Source organism: Notolepis coatsorum (assembly GCF_963971535.1).
Source record: "Notolepis coatsorum genome assembly, chromosome: 13".
Classification (NCBI taxonomy): Eukaryota; Metazoa; Chordata; class Actinopteri; order Aulopiformes; family Paralepididae; genus Notolepis; species Notolepis coatsorum.
This window is the reverse complement of record NC_140177.1, coordinates 59,223,165-59,238,197: the sequence shown is the minus strand read 5'-3', so window position 1 is coordinate 59,238,197 and position 15,033 is coordinate 59,223,165. Positions and strand designations below refer to the sequence as shown.

At 47.1% G+C, this 15,033-nt stretch overlaps 1 protein-coding gene across 4 annotated transcripts in view; it reads right to left on the bottom strand.

Moving 5' to 3' along the window:
• Positions 1-2,522: 2,522 nt before the first annotated feature.
• Positions 2,523-15,033, bottom strand: part of LOC311239075 (zinc finger protein 521-like) — a 108,629-nt gene continuing 96,118 nt past the window's right edge. For all 4 annotated transcript variants that reach the window (XM_084327304.1, XM_084327305.1, XM_084327306.1 and 1 more), the window contains exon 8: positions 2,523-4,109. In XM_084327304.1, the coding sequence (XP_084183430.1) occupies positions 4,080-4,109 (30 nt within the window). In that variant the 3' untranslated portion in view covers positions 2,523-4,079. The remainder of the gene's footprint in view (positions 4,110-15,033) is intronic.

The window sequence follows — 15,033 nt, the reverse complement described above, 5'->3', positions numbered from 1 at the left end:
TCAATGAAACAATTTGATGCTACTAACATTGTGTCAGAACCATTCCCCCAGAGATATACACAAATATACAGGAAATAAACATTAGAAAGCAGCCCTTTGTCCAGATTCACAAGCATGGTGTCTGGCCTATATGAAGAAGTTGAATCGTCCATTTTGCTGACACAGTTCTGAAGAGAAAAGATGGCTCTATGGACGTGGAGCTCCGGTGTGAGAGATTGGGTTACCTCAGACACTCCCAGCGGATCCCCTGGCCAAATGGATCTGGATCTCACGCTTGGGCGCACATATTGAATGCCATAAGAGGTCTCCAAGGTCCCCTTCAGTGGGAGGAATGCTCAGCCTAACAATGTTGAGTTTTCACTAAACCAACATTTCCACCAAAGAAGAACGACGGCAAGGACACAGGAGAAGTACAAAGGACAAGGGCTTGAGTATAAGGTATGGTTATCTCCACCATGGAGGTTATGTTTTCACCCCCTGTCTGTGTGTGCACGTGTGTGACTGTTTGCACTATATCTTGAAAGGTAACAGCCAGATTACATTGAAATTTGCAGTGCACAGTCATGACCCGTACAGTGAGATGCTTGTTAATTTTGGTGTCCCCAAACCTCTCCGCTAGCGCCACCCTATGGATTTATACCCTGGGTCTGTTGAGACGGGCAATATGGGCAACTCTTGTTTCTGTCATCTACGCAGTAAAAATGTTGCACGTGAAAGTGGGGAGATTGTTAGGCCTTGGCAGAGGTCTGCACTCTACTGAGTGCATTCTTATAGCTACGCTAATGCTTGTATTGTTCACACTAGATAAGGGTTAGCCTATGCCTATAAGCGAAGGTTGCCGCTTCCCCCTGATGGGTGTTAAGCTGTCAATAAAGGATCCGGATGCCGTTCCACACACATCTATCTATCTGAACCAGAACATTGGTGTTTACAGCTTCTGGACATCTGGCTTGACTGGCCAGTTTGATTGAGGAGGGCCTCGACTCTTACTAGCATCGAGTGCCACTAGCAGTGAGGTAATGTTTGGGTGACGACACCACGGAGGATCAGCCAGCCGAAGTTATCTCTGAACAGGCCATCCATTCTGCTGCTTGCTGATGGAGAATTCTTGGGGGCTGTGTAATTATATTGCTTTAAACGAACCCCTGAGAGAGCCCCTGCCAAAGTCTCACTATTGGGCGCGAAGCACAACACTTACATACCCATGCGTGTGTATATATACGGTATGTGCGTGTGTTTGTGTGTGTATGTGTACATCCGAGTGTGTGTGTGTATGTGTTTCGCTGCCTGGGCTGGCGGCGAAAGGGGGGCCAGTGGTTCTGATACGCCTCACAAGTGAATTTAATTAAATCATAAATATGAGCTGGAGGCCGCCACCCAATTTAATGTAATGGATGATGTGGGCCAGTCCATCTCTGGCAAGGCAAAGTTCTGGACCCGTTCAAATGCCCTTGAAGGTTATTAAAAGTGCCTGGCACGGGGAGACACTAGCTTAATGGATGCCCAGCTTGCATTCGGTTTGACAGTAAATTTTGGGCCAAACCATCTCCGATTTGGATGAGGGATTCCATCTCCATTGTGAAAGGCTGTCCTTGTTGAGGAGTCCGTCCAACACTCATCTAATGCTCATTAAATTCACATAATGAAATCTAATACTAATAGATATCATACAGTAGGCTACATGCTATTACACTCAATTCAATACGAGTAATCCAGGCTCATATGCACAATAATTCATCCGTTGTAATGAGGTTTATTGCCATCATCCTATGGACCAGAGTGGATGAGAACAGTCCATTATCAAATCAAAATATCCATCAGAAAAATTAGCATTTTTTAGTCGAGTCGTAAAAAGAATGTAAAGCATTTTCTATTTGAAATGAAGCACTGTTTGCTCAATGTATGTTATTCCTGTCATAACTTAGTATTCCATCACTGTTTCACAGTATTGTGTACGAGAAGCAGCACTGAGCCCTTTCAAAATAAAGCTGAGAGCTTGAATCAGTGTTACGCTACGTGAATTTAAACATTATTCAGACGACGAATCATTTGCAAAGACAGACAGATGTTGTTGCATGGTTTTCTGTCCCACCCGGTGCAGGCGGAGGAGTCTTTCCCTCGGTCCCCCGGAGCGCTGGTGGCTCCCTAAATAGGCCTGGAGCGAGGGCGTGTTGAATGGGACCGCACAGGGTGATGGGTAATGGAGTCATTAATAACACAGACCTCCCTTAAGATGTTCAGATGTTCGTTAGCGAGAGCCACGAGGGAGTGAGGAAAAATAGATGCAATTTGATACAACGGGGGGGGGGGGGGGGGGGGGATGCTATGTAAGCTTGTGAAGATATAATCATGTTTATACTGTCATAGGTCCTGTCTGATTGGTTTATCTTCTTGATTCACGCACACATTTCCATGTACACACACACACATACATACATGTGGGGCTTACATGTGCTATTGCGCGCACACATATAATCCAATAGTAAATAATAGGACATCTGAGCCGCTTCTTCATACAGTTTTTAATATTTCCATCACATGTGCAACACAAAAAACGAGGTCTGCCAAATACAGAACTCCATATTTGTACAATACATTTTTAATAACATCAGAGATAACTGTCCTTTTGCTCCAGGAGATGGTGGGTTCCTGTAAACTGAGTACGAACAATTCTCAATCAAAAGGTCAAAACATTAAAGTTTCATACAAAAGTGCATCTCAGGTTTGATGAATGCAAAACATTTACATAACAGAATGATTTATAGTCGTGTACGACGCCACAATGGCTTCCAGCTTGAACAGAGCAACGGGACACCGCAGAGAAACAAGAGGAGAACTTGGGCAACTCTCCACGAGAGCCAGGGACCGAGTTTTATAACCACGTCCCCTCAGAGACCGACTACATGTACGGCCTCTGTGACCCCAAATTAAAATGGATTTACTCCCCATTGCAAAAAAAAAAATAACGGAAAAAAGAAAAGAATTTTTTTTATATTTTCTTTTTTTACAAAGAGATAACCGAACAGAAAAGGGAAAAAATAATTCCAGTAATCTCCAGGCTTGAACAAGCAGTAAACATTAACAAGGAAAATGTACAGGTAGAATCAGTGGGCTGGAGATCCCCCCCATGCTCTCGGAGCCACATGGGGTCTTCACGCCTCTGTTCACGCGCCAACCAGAGGAGTTAGAGCCTTTTTTCCAAATCTGTGTCACTGCGTTTGCATATATCAGAATCCTGTCCTGTTTTCCTGTTATCTGTGGTGTTATCCCCCCATCACCACCCCCGCCCCTCTCATTTGAACTCTGTGCACAGGCGGAGCGGATTAAGCCGCACCACCGTCCTCAGCTGGTCCTCTGGCGGCCATGTTGAGATGAACACAGTCGTGGTGTCAGACAACGCTGGTGAATCAAGCCTTCTTCTTCTTCTACCTCCTCCTCCTCCTCTTCTTCTAACCCCATAAACGAGTCGAACGGGTCAAGGCGTGGCGTCACAAACACGCACGCGCGACAGCGGGAGGCGCGGCTGATGGAAAAGAGTCGTTCTGACAACACTTGGCGGTTTCTTACAGCGTCCTACACCCTCAGTTGGCACCTTGTTACTCCTTCACACAACCCAATGAGTCCCATCTGGTCTGATTGACAATGGCATTGTTGTTTTTCTCCCCTTCTCTCTCTCTCTCTTTTGGAGGGGGGGGGGGGCAAACATTTTGAACTGTACATTGGCTAATACTGTATAAGATTGCAATATAGCTGTAGTTAAGCAACACATGAAGAATTCTATGTACAAACAAGTTGGCCTTTTCCTCATCTCGAAACGTTAGCAAAGAACAGAGATTTTTTCCCTTCCCTTCCCGTCTCTCTTTTCTCCTCCCCATTGTCTCTCTCTTGCTCTTCTTTTTCCCCTCTCCTTTTTTTTTCTCTTCTTCTTTTTTCTTGTCGTTGTGGCGTGGGTTGTTCCGTGCGGCGTGTGACTGAATCCAAAGTTCAGTGCGAGGGAAGTCAGTGGGGAAACTGTACTGACGGTAATTGGCGGTCAGACGATATTCTTTGCTCCACGTGATCCTCGTTCCTCTGCCATGTTAGCTGCTGTGCTGAGTCAACGTGTGGTTCTGGAAGGGCACAAGAAAACAGAGACGGGGGGAAACACACGTTATGATCAGATGTATAACAGAATTACCACAAGCCCTGGTTTCAAACGCACGTGAAAAAAAGACTGGGACAATATATTAGGATCAGATTTGTACAGATTCCAGTTTAAAACACAGCATTGGTCAGTGTGTTCGCGCCACAAGCCCTGATCTAAAAACACAAGAAGGGACGGGGGAAAAAATATGGACCACATCTTTCATTTAGTTCCCCTCAGTTTAGAACACCGGACTATAGACACAGCATTGAACTACAGCATGTTCACGCCACGATCGACGATTTAAAACACAACCACATTATTTTTGGATCAGATATAACAGCCACATCTTTCATTTATTCAGATTTTTCCTCTGATTATAATTTTTACTACAGCTTTTCAGAACACTGGACTGCTAATGCAGCATTCCGGTATGTATTATTCACACTGTCTGCCCTGATTTAAAACGTTTCCCTATCTTTATTTCCATAGATACCATGATTGACAGGCACCCTGTTTTGGCATGTGAATGTCATCTTCAGGCTTTACTGTATGTGAGGTTTGCATTATCCCAAATCCAATTAACCTGGACAGTAGTCAAATCTATGTGTGGATCAATAGCAGGTCCGCCATGGGATTAAGCATGGTTAAATCCCGGGTTGACACAAAAGACACAAGACTGCTGACAACCTCTAACATCTCAATCCTCAAGAATACTGCCATCGGATCAATGACCGTGGCCATGGAAACCAATCCATTACAAGGTAATACACCAGATGGAATATATTATTAGCCCGCTTGGGGCCTTGTTTACTCTAAGTACTGCATCTACGGCAGATGTACGTTGAATATCACAGGGAAAAAAGTTAAATGATGATGATGATAATAATAATAATAATAATAATAATAATAATAATAATAATAATAATAATAATAATAATAATAATAATAATAATAATAATAACAACACTAATAATACTAATGATAATAATAATAATAATTGTGACAATGAGGAAGCAGTTGAAGATGTAAATGAAGTAGTTGAAGATGTAAATGAAGCAGTTGAAGATGTAAATGAAGCAGTTGAAGATGTAAATGAGGTAGTTGAAGATGTAAATGAAGCAGTTGACGATGTAGATGAAGCCGTTGATGTTTAAAGTGTTTGATGTATGTTTATTATTTATTTATTCCACATAATTGTGTCTACAGGGTAAACAAGAACTATGTATATATTTATAACTATACAATATATAGTCTCTACTGTGTATGTGCCCAACACGGACACCTATCACTGTAGTATAGAAAGACTGATGCTATCACTCTCTTTTTGCACTCGGTCTCCCAAACGTACACAGGCGCGCGCCCTGACAGAGAGAGACCGGTGAGAGTGGTTGTAGTGGGGCAGCTGTGCCAGGGTCTTTAAAGGGAGTGTGGACCAGGGGGTGTGTAACTGGTGTCCCTGGTGGGACAAATCCAGGTCATCTTTTGAAGTGACTGCTAATCCCTTTAATGCAAACTACATGCCCCACTTGCTGTGCTCTGTTAAAAACATGGCCTTGGACTCTCTCAACTGGCATGGACTTGACACACCTGTCACAGATTCACCAGCATGCACACACACACACACACACACACACACACACACACACACACACACTCTCTCACGTTCACGCACACACACACACACACATACACACACAGAGAGAGACACACACAGACATACACACACGCAGAGACACACACATACACATACATACACGTGCATGCAGACACGCACAAACACACACACACACACACACACACGCACGCACACACACACACACACACACACACACACACACACACACACACACACACACACACACACACACAGAGAGACACACACACACACAGACATACACACACACACACACACACACACACACACACACACACACACACACACACACACACACACACACACACACACACACACACACACACACGCACAACATTAGGCATGCATGCACACACACAGGCAATAGAATGCAAACTGACATTCAGGTTCCCATTTAAGTACAATACACCATGAAATACACCAAGAAAGCAAATCCTCCTCCTCCTCAAAAAACACGAAAAACACCAGCAACAACAACATATATTTACAGCAACTCGGTGAGATGCTGTGTATGAAGGTGAGTTCACCAAAGCAGTCACCTTCAATCCTATTGGCACAGTGTCCCCCGGGCGGTGCTGGGAGAAATCCCCTCCCCCTCTTCCCCCTCTCAGGTGCCTCCATATAAAGCATTTAAACACCTCAACAGCTTTCCTTTGAGCGGGGGCGATTACTCTCCGACAGGAGGGGTAATAAGCTGTTTGACGGGGGGGCAGGAGTGCGACCCCTGTAAGGGTTGGCGCGGCTCGCCTGGGCCCTGCTCTCCCTCTTTTAAACAGGCAGGCCCTGGACCGCTCCTCTGCTTCTCTCTCTCTCTCTCTCTCTCTCTCTCTCTCTCTCTCTCTCTCTCTCTCTCTAGCTGAAATAAAGCTCCTTTAAGTGAGTCTGGGAGGAGACTCCCCACGGGACGCTCCCCCCCTCCCTCCCTCCCCTACCCCCTCCCTCCCCTACCCCCCGGTGAAGACATCCATGGCGTTGCCGAGGAGGGACAGGAGCACGGCAACCTTATTAATGAATGCGGCCCATTACCCGTCAGCCCGGCTCCTCGGCGACTCCCAGAAGCCCCTGCAGTACGTGACTTCAAATGGCAGGATATTGACACGGAGAGAGCAAAGCGGCTGGGACTGAGAATGTGTGTGTGTGTGTGTGCGTGTATGTGTGTGTGAAGGAGAGAGAGAAATAGAGAGGAATGTGTGTGCATGACTTTGTGTGTGTGTGTGTCTGTGCGTCTAGGTGTGTGTGTGTGTGTGTGTGTGTTTTTTAAGTGCATGTCTTTGTGTGAGTGTGTCTGTGCACCTAGGTGTGTGTGTGTGTGTTTTTAAGTGCATGTCTTTGTGTGAGTGTGTCTGTGCACCTAGGTGTGTGTGTGTGTGTGTGTGTTTTCAAGTGCATGTGCATGCCTTTGTGTGAGTTTGCCTGTGCGTCTAGGTGTGTGTGTGTGTGTGTGTGAGGACCCCAAAGGAACATAGCTCCTTGGATATAATGTAGGGCTCGTAACAGCTATTAGAGGGAAAAATAAGCCCTCTGGGGAATGCCCCCCCCCCCCCTGCACATCCCGGCTCTGTCTGACACACACACACACACGCACACACACATACACACGCACACACACCACACACACACTATTCTACCTTTTCCTTAAACATGCCAGGAGTTTTCTCACTGAGGGTTTTCTCAAGGACAGTGTTAAACGACTTCAGTGGCAGCCATATACAGACTGGGGGGAAATAGAAGAATAGAAGAGATGGAGGGGAAAGAAAAAGGTAAAAAAAAAGAAAGAAAACAAAACCTTTATCTCTATGGATACTGAATTATTCTGTATATCAGTATAGAGGAGGGAGGGAGGGAGGGAGGGAGGGAGGGAGGGAGGGAGGGAGGGGGCTAAGAAGGAAAGTGGCTTCATTCTCATCAAGTGCTCCACTACCTCTGCACTTCTGTCTGTGAAGACCAGTCGACACTTCTAAAGTACATCAAGTCAATGAAGATATGAGCATAATGTCAGGGACGAGGATGAGGAAGACCAAGACTATTTATGAGAAAGAAAGAAAGAAATAATAATATATCCATCATGCATCATACTCCTCACAAGTCATAGCTCCCTGAAAAACGTCTTCACAATCTAATCTGCAGACAGCAAAGATCCTGGCGCCATTGAAGATGATGACTTGTGTTTAAGCTGACGTCCTTTGTCCATATTCGCTGACCCGGCAAGGAGGATGTCGCTGATAGTGTCACACTTCTAACGGAATTCCCCCTGTAGGATTAATAGGACCCCTTCCGTTGAGCCTGTTACGCCCCCCCCCCCCCCCCCCCCCCCGGTTTCCTGCCCCCACCCCCAAACATACTGGTGTGCCTCCCCCACACCATTCCCCCAGTTCCATCCACTTCCTCCCCTTCCACCCAACCCTTAATCTCCTTGTACCCCCCCCCCCCCTCCCCATCCCTCCCACCAACCACCTGCTGGCCACACAAGCTCGCAGCAGTGTCCAGGTAAACCATAGCAGTCAATTCTCCACTAAATTAAATTTTGCTCTGATCAATAATGCGCACCCCGCTTCTCCCTGGCGAGAGCCTGGCTGCATGGGCTCGGAGTGTGAGCCTCTTTCCTCTCCTCCCCTGTTCTCTGGGCTCCGTGCCACCGTTAACCCTCCACTTTCATCTGATTACATCACCCTGCTGCAACGCCCTCAGGGGCAGCAGGAGAGGAGGGAGAGAACGCCCCGGCAGGGGTCCTGTGTGCCCCATGCAAACAGGTGCAACACGTCTTAGGAATTTAACGCAGCCTCTGAGAGGGAGGGAGGGAGTGGGGCGAGGAGGAGGAGGAGGAGGAGGAGGAGGAGGGTGGTGATGGGGAAGGAGAGAGGGGGAGAGGGGAACGAGGGAAAGTGCAAGCCGGCTGGGGAGTTGATTTATTAACTAATCATTCTTTATGTCGTTTCACATTCCTCCATCGATAGCGCCCGGTCTCCACTGAGGCACCGGAGGTGTGCCTCTTACATCAGCATCCGCAGGAGGAAGAAGTGCTGATGGACCCGGGCGCACGCGCTCCAGCCTTTCATCTGGCCCCCGCCGGGCCCCGCCCCGGCCCTCGCAGTGTCCACACATCACGTCATGTAAAGGCTTCGTCAAAACACGGACGGATGTTTGACAGAGTATTATGTTCCCACATGCAGAGACATAATGCTAAACATCCTCGTGCATCGTTGTGTCTCCCCTCTACCTCATGCTCTCCAGCATGTAACATTAAACCCCAGGTTTATTGAGTGTTCAGAAAGCTGATAGAGAGAACAATAATGACTTTCTAAGCTTCGGCCTTTAGGGGCCCTTCAAACTGGGGGGGGGGGGGGGCAGTGGACACGTTATACAGGCGTGGGGCTGACAAGTGGAAAGCAATTGGCCAGAAGGTCTACATAACCCTGTAAAGTGGCCTTGAAGTGCCATATAGGACTTTATGTGTTCAACATTAGTTGACCTATTTTACAGTGTGTGAACTCCATTCACAATAAAGAGGTGATGGGCTCGGAAAACAATCTGATCTTCAAAATGTTAATAATGCGATGCCGATATGATATTTGATACTGATATACCGACTGTTGTAGGAATTTTAGTACAAATGCAGGTACAAGACAGATCAAGGTTTTCAGACGTGTCTATCTTCAGATAATCACGTGGTCTCATGAGAGTAGTAGTAACAAATACATGACATGCAACCATGTACATTTGAGGAGAAATTGCTTAAAATGCATTAAGCAACACAACTCTAAAATATCACCCCAAAATGTAAAATGTAAAATCTTCCAACAATCCACCGGGAACAATACAGTTCCAATTGTCCTCTATTGTGCTTTTTCTTTTTTAAAACCTCAAATTGTCAGATACTGGTAAGTCTGCTGATATATCAGTAGATCCCCGTCTTCTATACTACTCACTCTGTGCAGAGGCTCTCTTTGCTATTCATGGCTGACACAAGTCGGCATATACAGTAGCTGCTTGTGGGACCCCGGGAGGGGGAGCCTGCACCACAGAGACCCGTGCAGAGACTACTAGTCATCAGTCAGGAGTTTAATTAAGGCATGAGAGCACGTCACAGAGTGATGCTGAAACAAAGAACCCACAGTTCCTCTACTACTATGATCGCAGGTGAAATGTCACACACACACACACACTGTAGCAGTGCTTTTGAACTCCTATAGAAGGAGCAATGGACAATCAACAGCGTCACTCCATTTGTATCGAAGGATCATAACCCCTGACTATTACCATTGTGTTCGGATTCCATTATGTTCCTGATTTATATCAAATGTTCTGCCACTGTGAACCGTGTTACCGGCGTTTACTCCGAGTCCAGAGAGCGTCCTGCGTTCCTACGAGATCCCCACTCTGGTGCTGAACGCGGGCCAGTGCCGACTTTAGTCACTCCCTTCGTGCGATACCCCACTGTTGTTGACCGGTCCACTAGGGGAGTAATCCCTTCCTACTTTGGCCCCGGGCCAGGCTTACTGCTGGCCAGCTCAGACCAGCGAAGAATACAATCAGACAAATAAATAAATAAATAATACAGCAGCTGGCATTCTCCACAGTCAACACTTATCAGGCCGTGGGGAGGGGTCGACCCCGGACACTGTTTGGCCACAACCGGCCCCGGTCTCCTTGGCAACAGACATGTCTTGTTTGAAGTGGGGTGCCCGGGGACCGGTGGACATACAGTAACAGCAGCGCTGGGCTCTCTAGGGTGGGGTTTTGACGGTAACGTGAACACCCTCTATGTGAGTCTCACTCTGATCTGATCATGCTTGTAAACAAAAAAAACACCAACCAAAAGAAATCACATTAAATGAATAATAATAATACCTGGAATGACTAGATGACTAACTGCCCAGAGCTGATACTTCTGAGGTGGAACTGGAAACGACGGACCTCCTTTCTTTGTGGGCACTTTGTTTTTCCGCCAAAAGATACTCATTACCCTGTCTAAGTAGACAAGTGAATGGTGCTGGAAACACACACTATGTAGTGATCCTGCTGTTTGACAGAGGTAGCAAAACAACTGCACAACTGCTGTGTTATTATGGGGCCTCATTAAGTGAGGAGAGAGTGGGAGATGAGGGAGGAGGAGAAAGAGAGAGTGAGTGTTAGAGAGAGAGAAAGAGAGTGTAAGGGAAGGGAGAGGGAGAAAGAAAAAAGAAGACGAGAGGGGAGGAAAGAGAGAGAGAGAGATAGAGAGAGATACAAACTGTATTCTGAGAGGTGAGGGCAACACACAGATGCCTTTCCAGCTAAAATGAAGACTATGACTAAAGAACCCAATTAAGGGCTTTCTTAGGGGAGCCATCTTGGGAGGGGGATGGGCCTTCCTGGGACGCAAGCCCAGGGCTACATCCTCTAATTAGACTGAGCGAGGGGGGAGGATCTCTGCCTGTCACTGGGAGGGAGACGGGGTCCATGGGGCTCCGCATGTCAGTCCCAGAAACAAAACACAATTACTCTCACATTTAACCACTTCAGTCGGCCGCAGACTTTGACTAGGGGATGCTACAGCAGAGAGTGCACTCTCCCCCCCCCTCCCTTTCTCCCTCCCTCGTTGCAACGGTAGATAGTCCACTTCACAAACACACGAGAGATTTTTTGAGGACCAAATTTACTCCTGCATTTCCGCACCTCTCTGTGGAGTGAGAGAGATAGAGAGATAGAGAGAGAGAGAGAGAGAGAGAGAGAGAGAGAGAGAGAGAGAGAGAGAGAGAGAGAGAGAGAGAGAAGGCCCGAAATGCACACTCATGTTGTCCCGCTGAAGGGGCCGTGCGAGTAGGTTTTAATAGACACCCCCGATTGGTGTCATTAAACATACCTATTCTAAACTCAAGTGTTTAATTAATCACCGTGTTTAAAACGTGTTTGAAAAATGAAATTCGAGAGGACGCTGTTTATTATAACCAATATGTATTTTCAGTAAACATCAATGGCGGTATAAATAAGGAGCTTGGAATTTTGTTTGTATCACTTATAGCGGGGGGAAATTAAACCTGTCGTGAAATCACTTATTATAACGCAACGTATCTAAGTTGCAGAAGAGGTCAAGTCAAGGAAAGAAAAGGAAACGTGTTCTGAGGGAGCGTTCTGGTGATGGATTCTAGCACGCGGCACATCGAGCGCCAGCGCCTCTTCTTCTCCTTCTTCTTTGTTTGGATTTTACTTTCCCCAGTGGTAAAACAGTGGAAGAAGAAAAAAAAATAACAGCTCAAAGGCTTCTGGGAGTTTTTGTCACGTCTCCCTCCAGACATTGTGTTTGCATGCACACATCAGACCCTGGGAGAGACAAGAGAGGAAGACAAACACACACACACACACGCACACACACACGCACACCACACACCCACACACACACGCACGCACACACACACACACACACACGCACGCACACAAACATACATACTGTGAGAGACTATCCTCTTAGGATCATTAGGTCTGTCATGCTGTCTAATTCTGATCCACCTGCGAAACTAGAACATCGCTATAGCGATACATCGCCAATCATCTGAGGATGCTTACGTCCCTCTTTTACAGTACTGAGCCGTGTTTATACAGTGTTTGTACATCATTATAAATAAGCTTAAATATTAATGATGGTGCCTCACAAGCCGCCTTTTTGTTTATTTTTTTGTTCCCTTTTTATTTTTTTTTATTCACTGTTCTTTCATTTTGTAGCGCAACTTTTTGAAATGGTGACAGAATTCAGAACACCTGGGGTGATGAAGCAAGAAACGACTTGTCATTTAAGAGAAGGGGGGGGGACGACGACACAACTTTCAAAAGTGTGAGAAGCTGTCATACTCATATATATATACGCATGAATATATTCAGAGGAGGTGGGGCGGTTGGGAGCCACCAGGGCACCAACAGATAGTAGATCTGCCTCCGCGTGACACGTGCCGGGGACGTAGAGAGCGTTTAAGGTGGGGGCTGGGTATAAAAAAAGTTTAAAAAAAAAAGAAAAAAAACATAATAAATAACTAGATATATAAACATTTCTAGGGAATTAGGTCCCCATGTTTATGCTGTGGGCTCGTCTCGGATTGTGTGTTGTTGTGTGGCTAAAACACGATTAACCACCAAGTCAAACATCTCGCTGAAAATCACCCTTTTACACCTACGGAGGACGATCTGAACGCATTCTAATATCACAATTAGCAGTGCAGTCTACTCTCTTTCATCATTGGGTACATTTCACCCATATCATCATGTTATTCTCTCTCTCTCTCTCGCTCTCTCTCTCTCTCTCTCTCTCTCTCTGATGGACGTTATGACATTATGCATAGCCGTTTACACTGACCTGGCCAGTTAAATATGCTTAATTAAAATCGGCCACGGCGCGACGACGTGGTCTATCACACCGGGAGAGAGGAGCGTCTCATCCGGGTGGAGAAGTGGAACGCGGTACAGACGTGGCGGCTCCTGTCACTTCCACCACTCATTAAGGCCGGGGAGCTTTTTGGATTGTCTTCTGAAGGAATCCTTTTTAACAGACACTCCAATTAAAGGTACGTATCCTGCGGGCATCTGCAGGAGAAGTCCTACTGTACCCCGGACCCCGGTGAGGGCTTAACGCGCCACTTACAATCTCATAACACTTCCAAGCAATGATAATGAAAGTGGGGATGAAGGAGAAGGGGGGGGGGGGGGGGAAGAAAGAAAGAAAAAAACGAAGAAAAGGAAGAGGAAGATGCCCCATCTGAAAGCGACAAGGGAACATCATCTTCGCTGCTGTGGGACTTCAATCTCATTGTCTCGTCTAGGAAGTGGGGAGTGAATACTCCAATCGCACACCCCTCTTATATACATCGCTAGCGTGAGCCATGATGAGCCGACCCCTCATGTGCCTCCTCACAAATGAACTGCACTCAGAGAAATGTCAGATTTAAGCCGGGGCTAATGCTGCCACCGCAACCATCAGTTAATGAATCTGCTTAATTAATCCAGCGTCGTGGAACTGTCGGCGGCTCCGTTCCTTATGCAATGCGACCGTCTTCCAAGCTCACACGGGGAGGGGGGAAAAGGAGCCAAAGTTTGTTATCATAACTTTGTCGAACTGCAACGGGGTCTATGCTTAAACCCAGACAGTGGGTTTTCTTCACACCAGGGGAAGGGAGAGAGATAGAGCAAGGCCGATTTTAGAATGAGAGAATGGTGCATCTTATTAGGGGCGTGAGGATGTGGTGAAGCTCTCTCTCTCTCTCTCTCTCTCTCTCTCTCTCTCTCTTAGTTGCTCAGGGGGTTGGCAGGGTGAGGGTGTGTGTGTGGGGGGGGGGGGGGGGGGGCGCAGCTAGCCCTGTTAGCACAAATACTGAACTGTTCGCCCTCATCATCAGCACCTCATGAAATATCTACCCTCTACTCCATCTTTTAATAGGGTGAGGGGGGGGGAAGACTCGGGGTGGGGGCTCTTCTCTGTGAGAGGGGGAGGGGGGAGGGTGTCTCTGGGGAGTTTTGTGGGGATTGTGGTCCATGCATCTCAGTACTTAGTTTGTCTGTCTGTGAAAGAAATGGAAAGAGAAAGAAACGAGAGACTACTGTATTCTCCTCTGGAATCTGGATTCTGGGGCACACTGGCCCAGGAGTCAGTCAATCTGGCCGGTCCGAGGGGGGCGGCCGGGCGGGGGGTCCTAGGAGGGCTGATTAGACGGATGCTCTCCCATCATCCATCTCGACAGGCTGGCGAAAATTGGCTAGCCCCTCGCAGGGTAGAGTTCACGGGGAGGAGGCGGTGGGGGAGCGTGCGAAGGGGTGCACTGGATACCTGTCACAGCCTTTGGTCTGTTTCAGGATCTCAGCGGCAAATTAATAAAATATCCTGCTCCCGCTTCCCTTTTACCTGCCGTGGCAGCTCTCCCTCTCCCCACCCCTCCTCCCAGCTTGCGCCGTGGCCCTTTGACCCTTCCCGGCTACTGCGAGAGATGAGGAGCCCGGGTAGCCGGGTGAGCGGAGCGGGCCAAAGTGTCAGGGAGGACGGGGGAGAGAACTCCAAACTCCAGGCCTGGCACACAGACAGCCTCCACTCTGGTGCTGCTCGCTGCAGGAAGACAGCTCTACACTTCACACAGACTGACAAACCACTGCCCCCCTGTCAGCCACACATTTTGAAGTGTGATACAGTGAAAAAAAAAATACAAAAATCACAAAACACAAACAAACAACAACTAAGAAAATAAAGAAATAAAAAACAAAACAAACAAAAAAAACAAACCAACAGGGCTCCAACCTG